This window comes from Carcharodon carcharias, chromosome 4, assembly GCF_017639515.1.
Source record: "Carcharodon carcharias isolate sCarCar2 chromosome 4, sCarCar2.pri, whole genome shotgun sequence".
Lineage (NCBI taxonomy): Eukaryota > Metazoa > Chordata > Chondrichthyes > Lamniformes > Lamnidae > Carcharodon > Carcharodon carcharias.
Window position 1 is genome coordinate 154,539,503 of NC_054470.1, and position 18,474 is coordinate 154,557,976.

Here is an 18,474-nt window from a genome sequence, read left to right on the forward strand (position 1 = left end):
GGGACCTCAATTGTGTCTGACCCATCTCCCACGCCTCTACCCTCACATCTTCCCATCTCTCCCAGAACCATGATAGGGTCCCTCTTGTCCTCAATGTTAATCCCACCAGCCTCTGCATTCAAAAGATCATCCTCCATCATTTCTGCCAGCTCCAGCATGATGCCATCACCAAACACATCTTCCCCTCACCCCTGCTGTCGGCATTCCGTAAGGATTGTTCCCTCTGGGACACCCTGGCTCACTTCTCCATCACCCCCAACACCTCATCCTCTTCCCATGGCACCTTCCCATGCAATTGCAGAAGGGGCAACATCTGCCCCTTTACCTCCTCACCGTTCAAGGGCCCAAACACTCCTTTCAGGTGCAGCAGCGCTTCACTTGCATCTCCTTCAATTTAGTCTACTGCATTCGCTGCTCCCAATGTAGTGTCCTCTACATTGGGGAGAGCAAACGCAGACTGGGTGACCGCTTCGCAAAACACCTTCACTCAGGCCTTCCTGACGCTTGCTATTTCAACACCCCATCCTGCTCTCATGCCCACGTCTGTCCTTGGCCTGCTGTTATGTTCCAGTGAAGCCCAAACTAGAAGAACAGCACCTCATCTTCCAATAAGGTACTTTACAGCTTTCCGGACTTCAAATTGAGTTCAACAACTTCAGACATGAACTCTCTGCTCTATCCTCACCCCTTTTTTAAAATTTGTTATTTTCTATTTACTTATTTTTATTTCATTTTATTCACTGCCCCTTCCCCCCCACCCCACCCCCCAAAAGGGCCATCCATTACTTGTTCCATGTTGTTCTTTCAGAGCTCTGACCCTTGTTCTGCTATTAACACATTCTGCTTTCCTAACTTTAGGCCACTATCAGCACCTTCTTTAGCCCTTACCACTGCCATTAACACTCCCTTTGTCTTTTTGTCCATATCTTTGTCAATCCCTCCTTAGTCCCCACCTATCGCTAGCTTTCTATCCAGTTTCACCTGCTCCCCCCCCCCCCCCCCCCCCCCCCCTTAAACAGTATAAATTTCATCCCGTTTCTATTTCTCTTTAGCTCTGAGGGTCATACGAACTTGAAACGTTAACTATGTTTCTCTCTCCACAGATGCTGTCAGACCTACTGAGTTTTTCCAGCTTTTTCTGTTTTTATTTCAAAGCTTAATTGCGTTTCTTCTTCAAGTTCCTTCCTCTTGCAAACGGTTGGATGCAAAGTCGTGTCATTTACTGTACACAGCATTTTTACTAATTATGGAGTACTTGTTAAGTCCAAACTTTTCCAAGGTGACTGGCCACAAGTCCACTTCATCAGGAGAGTGCCTGATTATTCTCACATCTTGCTGGTGTCAGCCTTCAGATCTATTGTCTTGTTGCTGGGGCTATCCACCTCTTCCCTGGTTCCAGATTTCATGCACTTAGAGGGGTGATGCCCCCACCCCACCCCCATTTACATCAGATGAAGCTAATAATACTCTCACTTAGTTTAGCATATCAGCCAAGGAGAGGTACCAGGATATGTCTGCTGCTGTGCATTACAAGCTACTTGGAGGCATAAAAGAACGCTGAGGACACTCTGGAATACCAATGAGCCTTACCCACATTCAAAACTTGGCAATGACTCAGAAGTGCCAGTCCAGTCACAGAAATCCCCCTAATTATAAGCTGTGTCTGAATAAGTCTACTGATTATCACCAAGTTTCACACAGCAAATCTCTTGCCTGTAGAGATAGTCTGGTCATATGATATTGCTGGGTCAGTTGGCATACAGTATGCCATCCTAATCTATTCCATCAGTTCAAGTACCCCAATAACACATTAGTAAAGATGTGGTATAAAAACAGAAAATGCTGGAAAAACTCAGCAAGTCTGACAGCAAACAACAGAGTTAACGTTTCAAGTCTGTATGACCCTTCTTCAGAGCTCTGAAGCAGGGTCATAGAGACTCGAAACATTAACTCTGTTTCTCTCGCCACAGATGCTGTCAGACCTGCTGAGTTTTTTCCAGCATTTTCTGTTATTTCAGATTTCCAGCATCTGCAGTATTTTGCTTGTATGTAGTAAAGACTGGTGTTGCTCTCCCAAGCAAGGCCATCTCCTGTACAAAGGTCTAAGGTCAACTTAGTTATCCCTAAATACAAAAGCAAAATAGTGCAGATGCTAGAAATCGAAAATAAAAAGAGAATGCTGGAAATACTTTCATAAAGCCTGATCACAGATCTGAAACGTTAACTGTTCCTCCCTCCACAGATGCTGCCTGACCTGCTGAGTAGTTCCATCTTTTCCTGTTTTAACTTATTCCTTGCGACCTGGGGTTGCTGGATATTGAACTACAGCCTGTTTACAATCTTTGCACCCGTCTGCCTCCCCCCAAAAGCCACATACATTTTTTTAATCCATCGACCTTATCACATTTGCCCCGGACTGCTCTACTCTGCCACCTAATGTTGAAATGTAGGAAACCAACAAGCAGACGCCCTGTATTATTTGTACATTTCACCCATGGGGAGAGTTTTTTTTTAAAAGTCTCCAGGGAGCAATCGTTTGCTTTTTAAAAAAACTTTCCAATGTAGCCAAGTTGCAGCAACAACCTGCCTCACGGTACAATGTGGCTGATTAAAGGGGCAGGTAGAATAACCCGATAAACCTGGGACTTCCATCGCCACATTTCCCATGAGGGTTGTTGCTGTTTGAAAGGTGAATGGACAAGCTGCAGCACAGTGTCCCTAAGCGCCACTGTCCGCCTGTTTACAGGACGCACCGGCTCAGTGTTCAGTGACGAATGGAACGCTTGGTACCTGCGAGACCGCTCACAGCTCGAGCCAGCGGCGCACTCTGCCGCAGCCAGGAGGCTGCCATCTTGGAATGAGCGAAACCAAACCTGGACAAGGAGGGGGATATCTATTAACTCAAATAAATAAACCAGGCATTTTTTAAAAAATCTTTTCCAGTTATTGAACGTGGAACATTGGAATCTGTCTCGGTTAAACTGGCGCTGCGGTTGGTTTCTCCCCGAGTGTAGGAGGTGACTTTTGGCATCCGGTGACTCGATAACCATTCCCCCCACCACCGGCGAGCAGTGGTAACGTCCGGGTGGAATGGCGGTGCTTGTGACGCGAGGACTGAGTGTTCTATTTCAGAATGTCAGAGGCTGCACGTTCCTTCATCAGAATAAAGCCCGCGACTGCTGGCGCTGCGGTGAGTGAGTGAAGTTAGTTAGTCAGGCACTGGCATCCATTGTGCTTACTTACGGGGGGGGGGGTCGGGGTGACCTTAGTGCGCATCGAGTACCAGCCAGGTGGCAAGTCCCCTTTAAAGCGAAGCAGCTGCGAGGCGTAGAGGCATAGGTCATGTTTTAAATCAATATCAACGATTGACTGTCAAAACTCTTAAAGATATGCGTATGAATGTTATAATTGCAGCTATTCCTAAGATTCTGTCCAGCAACAGCACTTATTTCAAAGTTCAGATCAAAGTTAAGGAATTTCGGGTGAAAGTAAGGGATCCTACAGAACGCTTTTTATCGTATGCACTCCTTGCAGTCATGCGGAATGGGCTACTGAAAAAAATGATTTTATGCCTAAAAAAAGACAAGAGACAAAATGCTTTATCCCATTATACAAAAACAGGGTTGCTTGCTGATCGGTTATTAGTACTAGTTATGACAAACTGATGAGCAACACTCTTCAATTGCACTGCAGGGGGTGCAGAGGTATTCTAAGCCACCTCTGATTACCAGTGGGGAAATGAGCTACATATTTTTGCCAAAGCCCCTTATCTTGAGTAAGTAATCAATGAATGAGTCTCATATACAAGAACAGAATTACCTGGAAAAACTCAGCAGATCTGGCAGCATCGGCGGAGAAGAAAAGAGTTGACGTTTCGAGTCCTCATGACCCTTCGACAGAACTTGAGTTCGAGTCCAAGAAAGAGTTGAAATATAAGCTGGTTTAAGGTGTGTGTGTGGGGGGCGGAGAGATAGAGAGGGAGAGAGAGGTGGGGGGGGGGATGTGGTTGTAGGGACAAACAAGCAGTGATAGAAGCAGATCATCAAAAGATGTCAACGACAATAGTACAATAGAACACATAGGTGTTAAAGTTAAAGTTGGTGATATTATCTAAACGAATGTGCTAATTAAGAATGGATGGTAGGGCACTCAAGGTATAGCTTTAGTGGGGTTTTTTTATATAATGGAAATAGGTGGGAAAAGGAAAATCTTGATAATTTATTGGAAAAAAAAAGAAGGGGGAAACAGAAAGGGGGTGGGGATGGGGGAGGGAGCTCACGACCTAAAGTTGTTGAATTCAATATTCAGTCCGGAAGGCTGTAAAGTGCCTAGTCGGAAGATGAGGTGTTGTTCCTCCAGTTTACGTTGGGCTTCACTGGAACAATGCAGCAAGCCAAGGACAGACATGTGGGCAAGAGAGCAGGGTGGAGTGTAATTCTGTTTTTGTTTTGGATTTCCAGCATCCGCAGTTTTTTTGTTTTTATAATGAGTCTCATATGTTGCATTTGATGTCAACATTTAGAACAAAATAAAATGGCTAGAAAAACACAAAATCTTCTGCACAGACTTTTTCCCCCCAGAAGCTGAAGGCAGATACCCATCATATAACTGACTAGGAAAATCTGGGATAAAAGCAAAATATTGCGGATGCTGGAGACGTGAAATAAAAACAGAAAATGCTGGAAAAACTCAGCAGGTCTGACAGCATCTGTGAAGAGAGGAACAGAGTTAATGTTTCAAGTCTGGCTCTGAAGAAAAGTCGCGCTGACTCAAAACATTAACTCTGTACCTCTCTCCACAGATGCTTTTAGGCCTGCTGAGTTTTCCCAGCATTTTCTGTTTTTATAGGAAAATCTGGGATTTGGTATGACAGCCTAAAATATGTTACCTCACTTGATGGCCCATGTGCTTTGGGAAAAGCCTGTACTTCTTTTTGTACCATGTCCCCTTTAAGACCAAAGTGAAATTGGGAAGTTTTCTAATGGTTGGGGGTAGGGGGGTGGGGTACTTAGTTTCCTAATTATGACATAATTATGTTCCAAGAAATGCCCATGTGACCTGAGGTTGCTATGGGTATGAAAGTTGAAGCAAAAAGTAAATAGAAATGATAAAAAACAAAAACAGAATTACCTGGAAAAACTCAGCAGGTCTGGCAGCATCGGCGGAGAAGAAAAGATTTGACGTTTCGAGTCCTCATGACCCTTCGACAGAACTTGAGTTCGAGTCCAAGAAAGAGTTGAAATATAAGCTGGTTTAAGGTGTGTGTGTGGGGGGCGGAGAGATAGAGAGACAGAGAGGTGGGGGGGTGGGGTGTGGTTGTAGGGACAAACAAGCAGTGATAGAAGCAGATCATCAAAAGATGTCAATGACAATAGTACAATAGAACACATAGGTGTTAAAGTTGGTGATATTATCTAAACGAATGTGCTAATTAAGAATGGATGGTAGGGCACTCAAGGTATAGCTCTAGTGGGGTTTTTTTTATATATAATGGAAATAGGTGGGAAAAGGAAAATCTTTATAATTTATTGGAAAAAAAAAAGGAAGGGGGAAACAGAAAGGGGGTGGGGATGGGGGAGGGAGCTCACGACCTAAAGTTGTTGAATTCAATATTCAGTCCGGAAGGCTGTAAAGTCCCTAGTCGGAAGATGAGGTGTTGTTCCTCCAGTTTGCGTTGGGCTTCACTGGAACAATGCAGCAAGCCAAGGACAGACATGTGGGCAAGAGAGCAGGGTGGAGTGTTAAAATGGCAAGCGACAGGGAGGTTTGGGTCATTCTTGCGGACAGACCGCAGGTGTTCTGCAAAGCGGTCGCCCAGTTTACGTTTGGTCTCTCCAATGTAGAGGAGACCACATTGGGAGCAATGAATGCAGTAGACTAAGTTGGGAGAAATGCAAGTGAAATGCTGCTTCACTTGAAAGGAGTGTTTGGGTCCTTGGACGGTGAGGAGAGAGGAAGTGAAGGGGCAGGTGTTGCATCTTTTGCGTGGGCATGGGGTGGTGCCATAGGAGGGGGTTGAGGAGTAGGGGGTGATGGAGGAGTGGACCAGGGTGTCCCGGAGGGAGCGATCCCTACGGAATGCCGATAAGGGGGGTGAAGGGAAGATGTGTTTGGTGGTGGCATCATGCTGGAGTTGGCGGAAATGGCGGAGGATGATCCTTTGAATGCGGAGGCTGGTGGGGTGATAAGTGAGGACAAGGGGGACCCTATCATGTTTCTGGGAGGGAGGAGAAGGCATGAGGGCGGATGCGCGGGAGATGGGCCGGACACGGTTGAGGGCCCTGTCAACGACCGTGGGTGGAAAACCTTGGTTAAGGAAGAAGGAGGACATGTCAGAGGAACTGTTTTTGAATGTAGCATCATCGGAACAGATGCGACGGAGGCGAAGGAACTGAGAGAATGGGATGGAGTCCTTACAGGAAGCAGGGTGTGAGGAGCTGTAGTCGAGATAGCTGTGGGAGTCGGTGGGTTTGTAATGGACATTGGTGGACAGTCTATCACCAGAGATTGAGACAGAGAGGTCAAGGAAGGGAAGGGAAGTGTCAGAGATGGACCACGTGAAAATGATGGAGGGGTGGAGATTGGAAGCAAAATTAATAAATTTTTCCAAGTCCCGACGAGAGCATGAAGCGGCACCGAAGTAATCATCGATGTACCGGAGAAAGAGTTGTGGAAGGGGGCCGGAGTAGGACTGCAACAAGGAATGTTCCACTTACCCCATAAAGAGACGGGCATAGCTGGGGCCCATGCGGGTACCCATAGCCACACCTTTTATTTGGAGGAAGTGAGAGGAGTTGAAGGAGAAATTGTTCAGCGTGAGAACAAGTTCAGCCAGACGGAGGAGAGTAGTGGTGGATGGGGATTGTTCGGGCCTCTGTTCGAGGAAGAAGCTAAGGGCCCTCAGACCATCCTGGTGGGGGATGGAGGTGTAGAGGGATTGGACGTCCATGGTGAAGAGGAAGCGGTTGGGGCCAGGGAACTGGAAATTGTTGATGTGACGTAAGGTGTCAGAGGAATCACGGATGTAGGTGGGAAGGGACTGGACAAGGGGAGAGAGAAGGGAGTCAAGATAACGAGAAATGAGTTCTGTGGGGCAGGAGCAAACTGAGACGATCGGTCTACCGGGGCAGTTCTGTTTGTGGATTTTGGGTAGGAGATAGAAGCGGGCCATCCGAGGTTGGGCGACTATCAGGTTGGAAGCTGTGGGAGGGAGATCCCCAGAGGAGATGAGGTCAGTGACAGTCCTGGAAACAATGGCTTGATGTTCAGTGGTGGGGTCATGGTCCAGGGAGAGGTAGGAGGAAGTGTCTGCGAGTTGACGCTCAGCCTCCGCGAGGTAGAGGTCAGTGCGCCAGACAACAACAGCACCACCCTTGTCAGCGGGTTTGATAACAATGTTAGGGTTGGACCTGATAGAAATGATGTTGGCTGTTGGGTTCCAGCCTGTCTTGTGGCAGGCAGTTTGGAACAGATCCTGGTGTTGAAGCAGGGTTCTGAGAATAGAGCAGGAACTGTGTTACTGTGTGTGTTATACAGTTGGATAGGACACAGAGCTGTTGGCAGGCGATTATAGTTCAGTCAAGACCAACTGGAGCTGTTTCAGTTTTGCCAGAGCCAGCGAGAGTGTTTCAAAGGATCAGTGAAGGGAGTATTTGGGATTCTGTGCATCAAGACTGTTGTGATCCAAGTGAGAGAGGGTTCATAGACGTGCATCTTGTTGATCTTAACAGTATCTGAGGACCTCAGGTAGAATACAGTTGCTGGTGAAAGTGACTCGAGGTCCAAATCCATTAAGTTGGAAGCGAGGGATTGTTTCTGTTGGAGGCCAAGTGGGGAAAAATGGGAGATTGCACATGATGCCACATTTGTGTAGGAAGTAATGTGAGTGCTTGTAACTCTGTGAGGCGTATTTTTGTTGTATTGACCACTTAAAGCGAAGTTTATCTTATTTGAAATATCCTTCAACCTATGTTGATTTTAGTTAGTTAGTTACAGTATAAGTTTTAAAAAGCAAAATCTTCTCTATCAGTTTTCTTTCTGTAGGTGTCATGGAGATTCCTTATTTTTCTAAAAAAAAGTTATCAGTCTCTACGGTGATTGTAATTTCTGGATTTGAGGTCACATGCTCATGTCTCTCTGCATCCCAATCAGGGTAACAAGTGCATATCTGTACTCTGGGCAGCAGGACAGTAATGTACTCACATTTTATGGTGAGCTATGCTGCCCATGAGCAACTCTGACACCAACTGTGCACTGAGTGATGGTGAAACCAAACTAGACTCCCCATCTTCCTATCTGTTCCCCTTAATATCTGGAAAACTTCAATCGGTTTACCCCTTCCCTTCTAAATTCCAAGAAATACAACCCTAGTTTGTGTAATAGCTCCTCTTGCACAACCTTGGATTTAGGCAAATATATGCTGCACTCCGTCCAAGGCCACTATATCTATCATTCCTGGCCAGAACTGCTCACAGTACAAAAGGGAAATACTGCAGATGTTAGAAATCTGAAATAAAAACAGAAAATGATGGAAATACTCAGTAGGTCAGGCAGTATCCGTGGAGAGAAACAGAGTTAATGTTTCAGGTTGATGGCCCTTCATCAGATAACAGGACAGAATGTAAAGCACAAAGGAAAATAAAGACTTGCAATTATATATCACCTTTCATGACCTAAGAGGTCCTGAATCAAAGCCAATGAAGTACTTTTTTTTTGAAGTGTGGTCACTGTCCTAACATTGGAAACACAGCAGCCAATTTGTGCACAGCAAGCTCCCGCAAACAGCAATTTTTTTGTTATTCATTCATGGGATGTGGGCTTTGCTGGCTGGGCCAGCATTTATTGCCCATCCCTAGCTGCCCTTAACATTTAACCTTGTGATATTGATTGAGGAATAAATATTGGCCAGGATACAGAGGATAATTTCCCTGCCCTTCTTTGAAATAGTGCCATGGGATCTTTTACATCCACCTGAGAGAGCAGACTCAGCCTTGATTTTACGTCTCATCTGAAAGATGGTGCAGTGCTCCCTCGGTACTGCACTGGAGTGTCAGTCTAGATTGTTGTGTTCAAGTCCTGGAGTGGGGCTTGAACCCACAACCAAGAGAGCGTGATCCTGATTGAGCTCTGGCTGGCATGCTAACCATGCAGAGGTGGTCCCATGGAGCTGGACAATGGAGAAGAGGCATTGGAAAAGGCTGGCATGGTTAACTGTGATTTTGCAAAAATCTTGAGGACAAGGAGGGATAATGCACCATGATCACAGTGACAGAGGATGTCTTTTGAGGTCATTGTGGTGCTGTGAGAAGGATGGAAGTTGAACTGGAGGAATTCCAGCAAGGAGTTCAGAGCTGGCAGAGGCCGGGAGATGTCGATACATGTGTGGAGCTTGCGGTGAAATGGGAGGTTGTATGTAGTGCAAGTAGTTAGCAAGGATGGAAGGGTTGAGGATGGGATTTTTTTCTGAGGGGGCTGACGAAGATTGTTTTCAAGGGAATGGGTGTCGTGCTTCAATTGTCAATGTTAGCTAGCATGGGAGTCAGGCAGTGGAGTTAGGTGGTCAGGAGCTACGTGGGAACAGGATCAAGAGGAGGTGGACCTTAGGGACAAAAAATTTGTAGCAGGAAATGGGGGATACATTGCAGAAAAAGGTGGAAAGAAAGAAAGTTCTCACAGGATAGAAGAGGCAACTTTGTCAATAGACGAGAGGTGGGAGCACTGAATGGACAGGAAGATAGTAGGTCTTTTAATTAAGCTCCTGTGGCTCCAATAATGCTCAATGGTTTATTAGCTGAAGGGCATTCTACAGCTAGAATCCATCCATTCATGTTTAACATGTTTGGTTCACTGGAGTGTTAAATTTTCTTATAAAGCTACTGGAGTCATGAGTATTTCACAAACTTGCCTTAACTTCAGAACATAGTACATTTGGAAAAGTAAAGAAAAGATTTTTTAAAAAGTATATATCATTGATATATTATCCTGTCTCAGGATAAGATACAAAAAGGAACATATTGGGAATGTTGAAAATTTGAAATATAAACAGCAAATGTTGAAAACACTCTGCAGCTTAGGCAGCAAGGAGGGGAATTGAGTAAGGTACATTCTGTATTGTAAAATGGTTTTCCAAAACTTAAGGGAAAGTTTGATAATATAACGTGACTTATAATGTCAAGCAGTGCATTCTGTTAGCACAAACTTAAATCTGTATTAATGTTCTATCTGTAGTGAAACGATATTTACTATCGGACCATGTGATTCGTTTGCTGGAGTTTCAACAGAAGAAGGTTGCAATTGCGAACCAAATGTATATTAGTAGAGGTAAGTTGTATCAGTCTTGTTTCTGTCATTTCCAAGTATTTTGGGAAACATAGTTTAGTCTGTTAATGAAATGCTTATTAAAAGGGGATGTTTGCTGAGTTACTGATTTATTATTCAATTTTTAAAAGAGCAGTGTACTTTGGACAAGACTTATTACCAACAATTGTTAATGATAGAGCTGTTGGTAATGTGATTTTGTCACTAACTTTCTCTAAACTCATGACTTGAACTGGATGTGCACCCTGTCCTTGCCTCTCCTTTTTCATTGTTTCTCAGTTTGTCTTTCATTACAATAGGACACAGCACCTCTCAGCTAAGAAGTGGGGGATACTAACTACTGTTTTTGCCCCTGATGGTTCCGTCACTAATCCATGTTGAAAAGTGCACAGTGTTGATGTCAGATGGATCAAGATCAGGCTGAGCATTGACTGATAGCTTCCATGGTTGGATAGCCTGTTGACCCTTGTGATGTTTGTCATTTGGTTGAGAGACAGGAGGGCTGACAGCAGCTGTGAGACATTATCCTGGTAAGAGTCAGTATCTTAAGGAGAATTAAGAAAATCTGTAGGGGGAAGCAAGGAATCAACACCGGTTTCAATTAACATACAGAAGCTTGGCTGTGACTATACTGATGGATTGAGGAATCATTCCTTCCTTTGTGTAGTCTGACCCTTTTTCCTAGGTATCACGTCCTAGAGATGGTAACATGACTTTTCTCCTTTTTGGACTATTCACATTCCTCTAGAGATTAATCAACTTGTTTTGATTTTCAGCCTTGTATACGATCTGTTGGATGGGTGGGACAGATGCTCATTGTTTCCCTCTAATTTATTGCATCTGACTGAAAGAACGGAAAGCAGTAGGACCAACATTAGGTGTTTGTGCTCTACTTAAACATTTTATGAATCAAATTTTGAAAACATGAAAACCTCAGGAGGGATGATAAAACATTAAATGGAAAAGGAAGAACTTTTTTAAATTCTTCTTGGGATATGGGCAAGGCTGGTTAGGTCAGATTTATTGCCCATCCCTAATTGCCCTTGAGAAGGTGGTGGTGAGCCGATTTCTTGAATTGCTGCAGTTCATCTTGTGTTAGGAAGGGAGTTCTAGGATTTTGACCCAATGGCAATGAAGGAGCAGCGATATAGTTCCAATTCAAGTGACTTTGTGGGGAACTTGTGGAAGGTAGTGGTATTCCCATGCCCTTGCCCTTCTCGGTGATCGAGGTTGTGGGTTTGGAAGCTGGAAAAGTTAGAATAAGAAGGATTGTTTCCTTTGTCATTAAGATGCTCTCAATAGAGAATTTTTTATATATTGATATGCTTTTTCATTCATTCATGGGATGTGGGTATCGCTGGCTAGGCAAACATGTATTGTCCATCCCTAATTGCCCTTGAGAAGGTTCCTTACAATGCCTTATACTAAAGGAGCTATAACACTCCACTTTCCTGAAACATGGCTATAAAATTCTCTTCAGATGAATAGAATGACTTCAAATTTAATAGAAGAATTCCTGAACTCAAGAGAGCAATACTCTTGAATTGCACATGACAGCATTGATGAAAAGAACTCCCCATCATTGCTGGACGCCTGAGTCATTGTGCATAAATTAACATTGTTTCTGTGGCCTTAGAGAACCTGGGCTGGATTTTACATGCCGCCGCGGGGTGTGTTTTTTGGGAGGGAGGTAAAATAGGTGCCAAACTTGGCACCCTGCCCACCATATTAAATAACCAAGGGACAATTGAGCTTGTTAACAAGCCTATCGATGTCAATAGTACATTGTCCGTACCATTATACGGTTGGCATAAGCAGTTGAGCTGGAGCGGGCAGGCTGTGATTCTCAAAAAACTTCTTAAAAAAGCGGGAATGAAGTGGTGGTACTATCTTCAGGGGGTGCCCTTTGCAAATCAGGGGACAGCCACCCTAAGATAGTACCCCTCTTCCTACCCACCTGCTGTATAAAACACGCCCCTCCCACCCTAAACTGCTCAAACCCTCCCTGCCCAAGACCCTGGACTTGCCTTACTGTGGAATCCATGAGCCTTCTTCGTGGGCCTGCTCGTAGTCCCAGCCATGCTCACTAACGTGCTCTTGGCGCTGGCCAGCAGCTCCCGAGGACGAGACTTCCTCCCCAGTGAGGTGCAGAAGTCCCACCTGCAGCATATTATGCCGAGCCATCAGCCACCTCCATGATATGCTGCCCCCTGTGTTTAGTTGCTTCAGTTATGTATTTACCTGTGAGCATAACAAAATCTGTGGTAGTTTTTTCCCCTGAATTTTAAAAATTGAGATGAAAGCTTGGGAATTTTCTGTCTTAAGTGCTAAGTATGTCTTTTTTTACGACCCATGTAAAAGTTCAAATATTTTTGATTATCAATTACTTTAAAGATTAGAACTTTCTTTTAACTTTACAGATCAATATTTCAACAACATTGAAGGGAAATTAAAGAAGAATGAGCTAATCCTCAAGGATGATTTGAAAGTATTGTTACATTTATGCCAAACACCATCAGATGTTGAAGTAGCAAAGGATATAATTTACAGGTATGTTACTTAAAAATTAGAAATATATCCAATAAATATGAATTTTTATTCCTGATCAAGGTGAATGGTTTTTATTCAGTTCTATTTATATTTCCCAGCCATGGAGACCTGCAGTGAATGCCATGTTCTTTCTTCAATTCCCCAGTATATCAATGACTTTCAGCCAATGCTGTGACGTAAAACACGCTTAAAATTAAACCTTAGTGCTGAAAATACTCAGCAGGTCAGGCAGCATCTGGAAAGAGCAAAACAGAATGAATGTTTCAGATTGATGGCAGCCTCAAACAAAAAACATCAACTTGAAACACTAAAATAAAAATAAAACACCGAGGATGTTGGAAATCTGAAGTCAAAACAGGAGGTGCTTTAAAACTCCGGGTCTGGCAGCATCTGTGGAGAAAGAAACGGTTAATGTTTCAAGTCCTTATGACTCTTTTTCAGAAACACTAACGCTGTTTCTCTATTCACAGATGTTGTCTGGCATGTTGAATATGTCCAGCATTTTCTGTTTTTATGCCAGATTTCCAGTGTTTTAGATTTTGGTAAAATTAAATTTATTTCATTTCCCCATCTATCACTTCAATATTATCATTGGATTATACCAGTTGTAATTATGTTTATTAAATAATACAATCGTAACTGTGGTAAAATATAGCTACAGCACTATCTCTGTGGTTTATATTGATTTAGCATTTCACTGACAGACTTACTGGAAGTCACTTTGAGTTCATCATTCTATAGGTCTGGCTACAACAGATGTTCATAGATTTCTCAGGGATTGGAGGTATGTTACTTATTTTCTGATGCATACAGTGCTGTTTAAATGTGTTCAGAGTATGAGATTCAGTTGACATTATTTCATGGAGGCTGTAAATGGAGATGTACTGGGGTGTAGTTTGTTGAAAATAATTTGATTACTTTTGAGGTGATGGCTTTTGTTATGGACACAATTTCAGCTATAAATCATCATGAAGCTAGAAAGAAACAATCCACTGAAGAAATGGGTTCTCCAACAGAAAGCAAGCAGTTGCCTCCAAATCCCAAGTGGCAACCACAGAAGCACACAAGCACGCTGCTCCCTCACCCTCTTCAACTAAAACCCCAACCCAACTAAGGCTTCTGGCCCAACCACAGTTTCCAGACTCCAACATAAGGACCACAGTTGTACGCCTAACAAAGCCTTCACAGTTAGCTTTCCTTGCAAGCTGGAAAGATCAGCGGACACTACAAAAGCTGACTTATTAGCTTTCAATGTTGTAAGTCAGGATATCTTGGGAAAGGATGTCTGGCTCAGGATATCTGGGAAATCTTCAGTGATATTGGCAGCAGCCTTGCTGAAGCAATAATCCTGACTGCTTTCCATGCTCCAACCCCAACCCAGACCCACAGTGAAAGAAGTGAGCACTGCTGCTGAAATCTGCTCACCCCTCAGGATCTAGACAGTGCCACAGTGACTCTCTTTTTCCTAAAGAAGCTACTGCTTCCATGGGGCTGGAAGGTGGAGTTGCTAAGCAAAGTTTCCTTTGCTTCTTCGTTTCCACCCCCTCCCAAGGTAAAAAAGGAGCAGGACTGCAACTTTACTATGACAGCTTAAAAATACCAAATGCAAAGATGGATCAAGAAATGAATTGAAATGATGGGCTATTTCACGTGTCCCTGCCAGGGTGTGTTTTGGGCAGGATTGGGGGGGGGGTGGCGGTGTGGTTGGTGCAGGGGGCATGTAAAATAGGGTAGGCAGCCTGAGTTTGTTTTACATAAAGTTCTTCAAAGGGCAGAAAGGAAGAGGTGTTCATTATTCGGGGGCTGCCCTTTGCAGATCAGAGTGCGCCCCCCCCCCCCCCCCCCCCCAAGATCAAACTCCCCCTTCCTTCCCAACCGCCTGCAGCCTTAAACCCACCCCCTCCCTCCCTGACTTACCCAAACCCTCCCTGCCCAAGACCTTGGATTTACCTGCACCAGGGATCCATGGGCCTACTTCCTTCTTTTCCAGTCCCGGCAGCAGCCAATCCAATTGTTCGGCAGCTCCAGAGCTGGGACTTCCTCCCCAGTGAGGGGCCAAAGTCCCGCTCGGCTCTCGTTTAGCCTGCCCACAGTGAGATAGGGCTGCGGGACGGGTCAGCGCAGAGCATGTCAGCTCCACGCTGACTTTGATCATTCCACTTATTGTCAATACAAGCAATTATGTGGAAGTAATTTAGTAAAGTCTGAGATTGCCTGTTGCTTAATGGGCACATGTGAAGTAGAATGATAGGATATTTGTTATATTTAAATTATACAGTCAACCAGAACTGAGCAGTAACTTGGGTTCCAGTAATGACAATGTGAGTAGATTTGAAATTCATCTAAGGACCAGCAATACAGATGATTGATGCTAATTATAGAATAGTACAGCAGAGAGGGAGGCCATCGTACCTGCATTGGTCTTTGAAAGAGCTATCCAATTAGTCACACTTCCCTGCTCGTTCCCCAAACTCCTATGATTATTTTCCCTTTCAAGTATTTATCAATTCCCTTTTGAAAGTTACCACTGAATCTACTTCCATCACGCTTTCAGGCACAGCGTTCCAGAGCATAACAACTTGCTGCATCAAAGCATGTTTCCTCATGTCACCTCTGGTTCTTTTACCAATTACCTTAAACCTGATGAAAGATCACAGACTTGAAAGGTTAACTCTCTCCAAAGATGCTGCCAGACTTGCTGAGATTTTTCAGCATTTTCGTTTCTTATGATACCTTAAATCTGTGTCCTCTAATTAAACAGCTTCTCCTTATTTACTCTGTCAAAACCATTCACAATTTTGAATACAATTTTGAAGTCAAATCTCCTGTTAACCTTCTCTAGTCTTTCTATGTAACTGATACCATTCTAGTAAATCTCCTTTGCACCCTCTCTAAACTTTAAAGAATGATTCAACTGAATTTACTTTTGTTGAAGAAAGTTGAAAAGCGACAAATTCCGATCTTTAAAGCACTGATATAACTGTGGTTATATAACCTCTTTTATGAGCAACAATGTCATGTTGAGGACAAAAATAAGAGCTAAAGCAAAGGTGGGTGGACAAGTTTAAATGTGGGAGAAGTTGATAAAGTATTGGCTCAGATTTCGTTGAAGCGGGCAGCGAGAGCTACAGGGCATCAGAGACCTTCAAGCAGTCTGTGTCCAAATGCAGCAAGACCTAGACAATATTCGGTCTTGTGCTGATAAGTGGCAGGTAACATTTGTGTCACACAAGTGCCAGGCAATGACCATCTCCAACACAAGAGAATCTAACCATCACCCTTTGATATTCAATGGCATTACCATTGCTGACTTCCCCACTATCAACATCCTGGGGGTTACCATTGACCAGAAACTGAACTGGACTAGCCATATAAATACTGTGGCTATGAGAGCAGACCAGAAGCTAGGAATCCTGTGGCGAGTAATTCACTTCCTGATTCCCCAATGCCTGTCCACCATCTACAAGGTTCGGTGTAAGGAGTACTCTCCACTTGCATGGATGAGTGCAGCTCCAACAACGCTCAAGAAGCTTGACACAATTCAAATCAAAGCAGCTTGCTTGATTGGCACCCCATCCACCACCTTCAACATTCACTCCATCCATCACCAACGCACAGTGGCAGCAGTGTGTAAGATGCACTGCAGCAACTCACCAAGGCTCCTTCGACAGCATCTTCCAAACCCACAGCTTTTACCACCTCGAAGGATAAGGGCAGCAAGTGCATGGGAACACCAGCATTTGCAAGTTCTCCTCCCAAGTCACACACTATCCTGACGTGGAACTATATCCCTGATCCTTCACTGTCACTGGGTCAAAATTCAGGAACTTCCTCCCAAACAACACTGTGGATGTTCCTACAATACATGACCCGCAGCGATTCAAGGAGGCAGCTCAGGACCACCTTCTTGAGGGCAGTTAGGTACGGGCAATAAATGCTGGCCTAGCCAGCGATGCCCACATCCCATGATTGAATTTTTAAAAAGGACCTTTGTGAAAAACAGGACAAGCAATAACCCTCTTTAACCAAGAAAAATTAAGGGATGATAAATAAACAAAGGATGAAATGAGAGAGAGGATGAATTAGATTGTGTGAATACATTGTCATATCAGATACAGAAAGAAGTGAAGAGAGGCAGAGAAAGATTTGATTAATAGACCGCATGAGAGAGAGAGAGAGAAAACAAAAGTTGAAAAATATTAATTTAAAATGTGACATTTTTAAAAATGCCTCCAGAAACAATTTGCAACTTGAAGGCATGAGAGCCCACCCTTATAATTGTTCACTTTCTGGACAAGAGGGATTGATTGACATTTAATAACAATTCTAAAATGATGAGGAAAGGTTAAATATTGTTTGGAACATAGAAGTTCCTGAGCCATCTATTCATTACTTGATATTTTTTGGGAGAGAGAAAAATAAAATATTTTCCCACACTGTTCAAAGCTGTCATCTAATGAGTCAATTCAGAAATCATTGTTATTGGTTTCCAGACAACCTTGCCATTGTGATGATAGAAGAGCAGAGAGTATAAAATTGAACAATTGAATTTTACCCTGCATTTGGCACAACAGTTGTTGAGGAATAATTAGTAATTTGATTCCGATCATGGACACTGCTGTCATTTTGTATAATTTATACTGATGTTAATGCAGTGCTTTTCTTGTTTGTCCACAGATACCATGCTGAGAACAGAAATATGGCATTTGGGGAATTTAAGTTCGGCCCTCTATTTATGAGACTGTGTTATGAGCTTGGTTTAGAAGAAACTGCAGAAAAGGTGGTGAAAGACCAGGTAAATCGTTCTGGACTGAAATCAGTAGATTTTTGTTTGATAAGGGTGTCAAGGGAATTGGAGAAAACGGAGGTAACTGATGTTGAGGTATAGCTTCCATATAGATCATAGACTCTCAGAAGTCTTCAGAGTGATTGTCAGAGCATATTTACTGGCTCAATGTTTTCATATGCATATCAAAAGAAAAACTATTCCTAAAAGTGAATTATAATATATAAATAATTTAAGTGTGTGTGTGTGTGTATGTCTGTGTGTATGTCTGTGTGTGTGTCTGTGTTTTTTCATCTACCATAAATTTGTTCAGCAGTCAAAGCCTAAAACTAATGTTTTTGCGGAGTCATGGATTAGAGCTAATGCAATCTTGATCCATCTTTGCATCTGGTATGTTTAAACTGTCATGGTAATAAATTAAAAATTTTATCCTTGGTGCATTATCAGACTGTCTGTAGAATGGGATATGGTGATGTAGTAAGTGTGTAACTAGACCAGTGCTGATCTAGTCCAGGAACAGGAGTTCAAAACCCAGCATGGTGGTTTGAGAATTTGGGGGTTTGCGAATTTAAATTCAATTTAGACAAAAAAAACTCTAGAAATGAAAAACTGGTATCAGGAAAGTGACCACAACACTGTTGATTTGTCATTAATATCCAACTGATCACTAGTGTCCTTCAGGGAAAGAAATCTGTTGTCCTTACCTGGTCTGACCACTCAGTTATAGCAAACAGCTACAATGAATTTTGGTTCAGGATAAAGGCCCATTACCACTTTCACAGGGCAAGTAGAGGTGGAAAATCAATGCTAGCCTTGCCTGT

The 18,474-nt window shown here is 43.4% G+C and overlaps 2 protein-coding genes across 3 annotated transcripts in view; one reads left to right on the plus strand and one right to left on the minus strand.

The window, feature by feature from the left end:
- The window catches only part of mrps27 (mitochondrial ribosomal protein S27), a 106,421-nt gene extending 103,510 nt beyond the window's left edge, over positions 1–2,911 (minus strand). Inside the window, exon 1 of one of the 2 annotated variants that reach the window (XM_041186341.1) lies at positions 2,791–2,911. In XM_041186341.1, the coding sequence (XP_041042275.1) occupies positions 2,791–2,851 (61 nt within the window). In that variant the 5' untranslated portion in view covers positions 2,852–2,911. Of the gene's footprint in view, positions 1–2,753 lie in introns of both variants that reach the window. The other variant, XM_041186344.1, reaches the window with a different exon arrangement.
- Positions 2,912–3,061: 150 nt separating this feature from the next.
- The window catches only part of ptcd2 (pentatricopeptide repeat domain 2), a 32,958-nt gene continuing 17,545 nt past the window's right edge, over positions 3,062–18,474 (plus strand). Inside the window, exons 1-4 of the mRNA XM_041187049.1 lie at positions 3,062–3,190; positions 10,228–10,320; positions 12,738–12,867; positions 17,545–17,662. Coding sequence (XP_041042983.1) covers positions 3,091–3,190; positions 10,228–10,320; positions 12,738–12,867; positions 17,545–17,662 — 441 coding nt within the window. The 5' untranslated portion in view covers positions 3,062–3,090. The remainder of the gene's footprint in view (positions 3,191–10,227; positions 10,321–12,737; positions 12,868–17,544; positions 17,663–18,474) is intronic.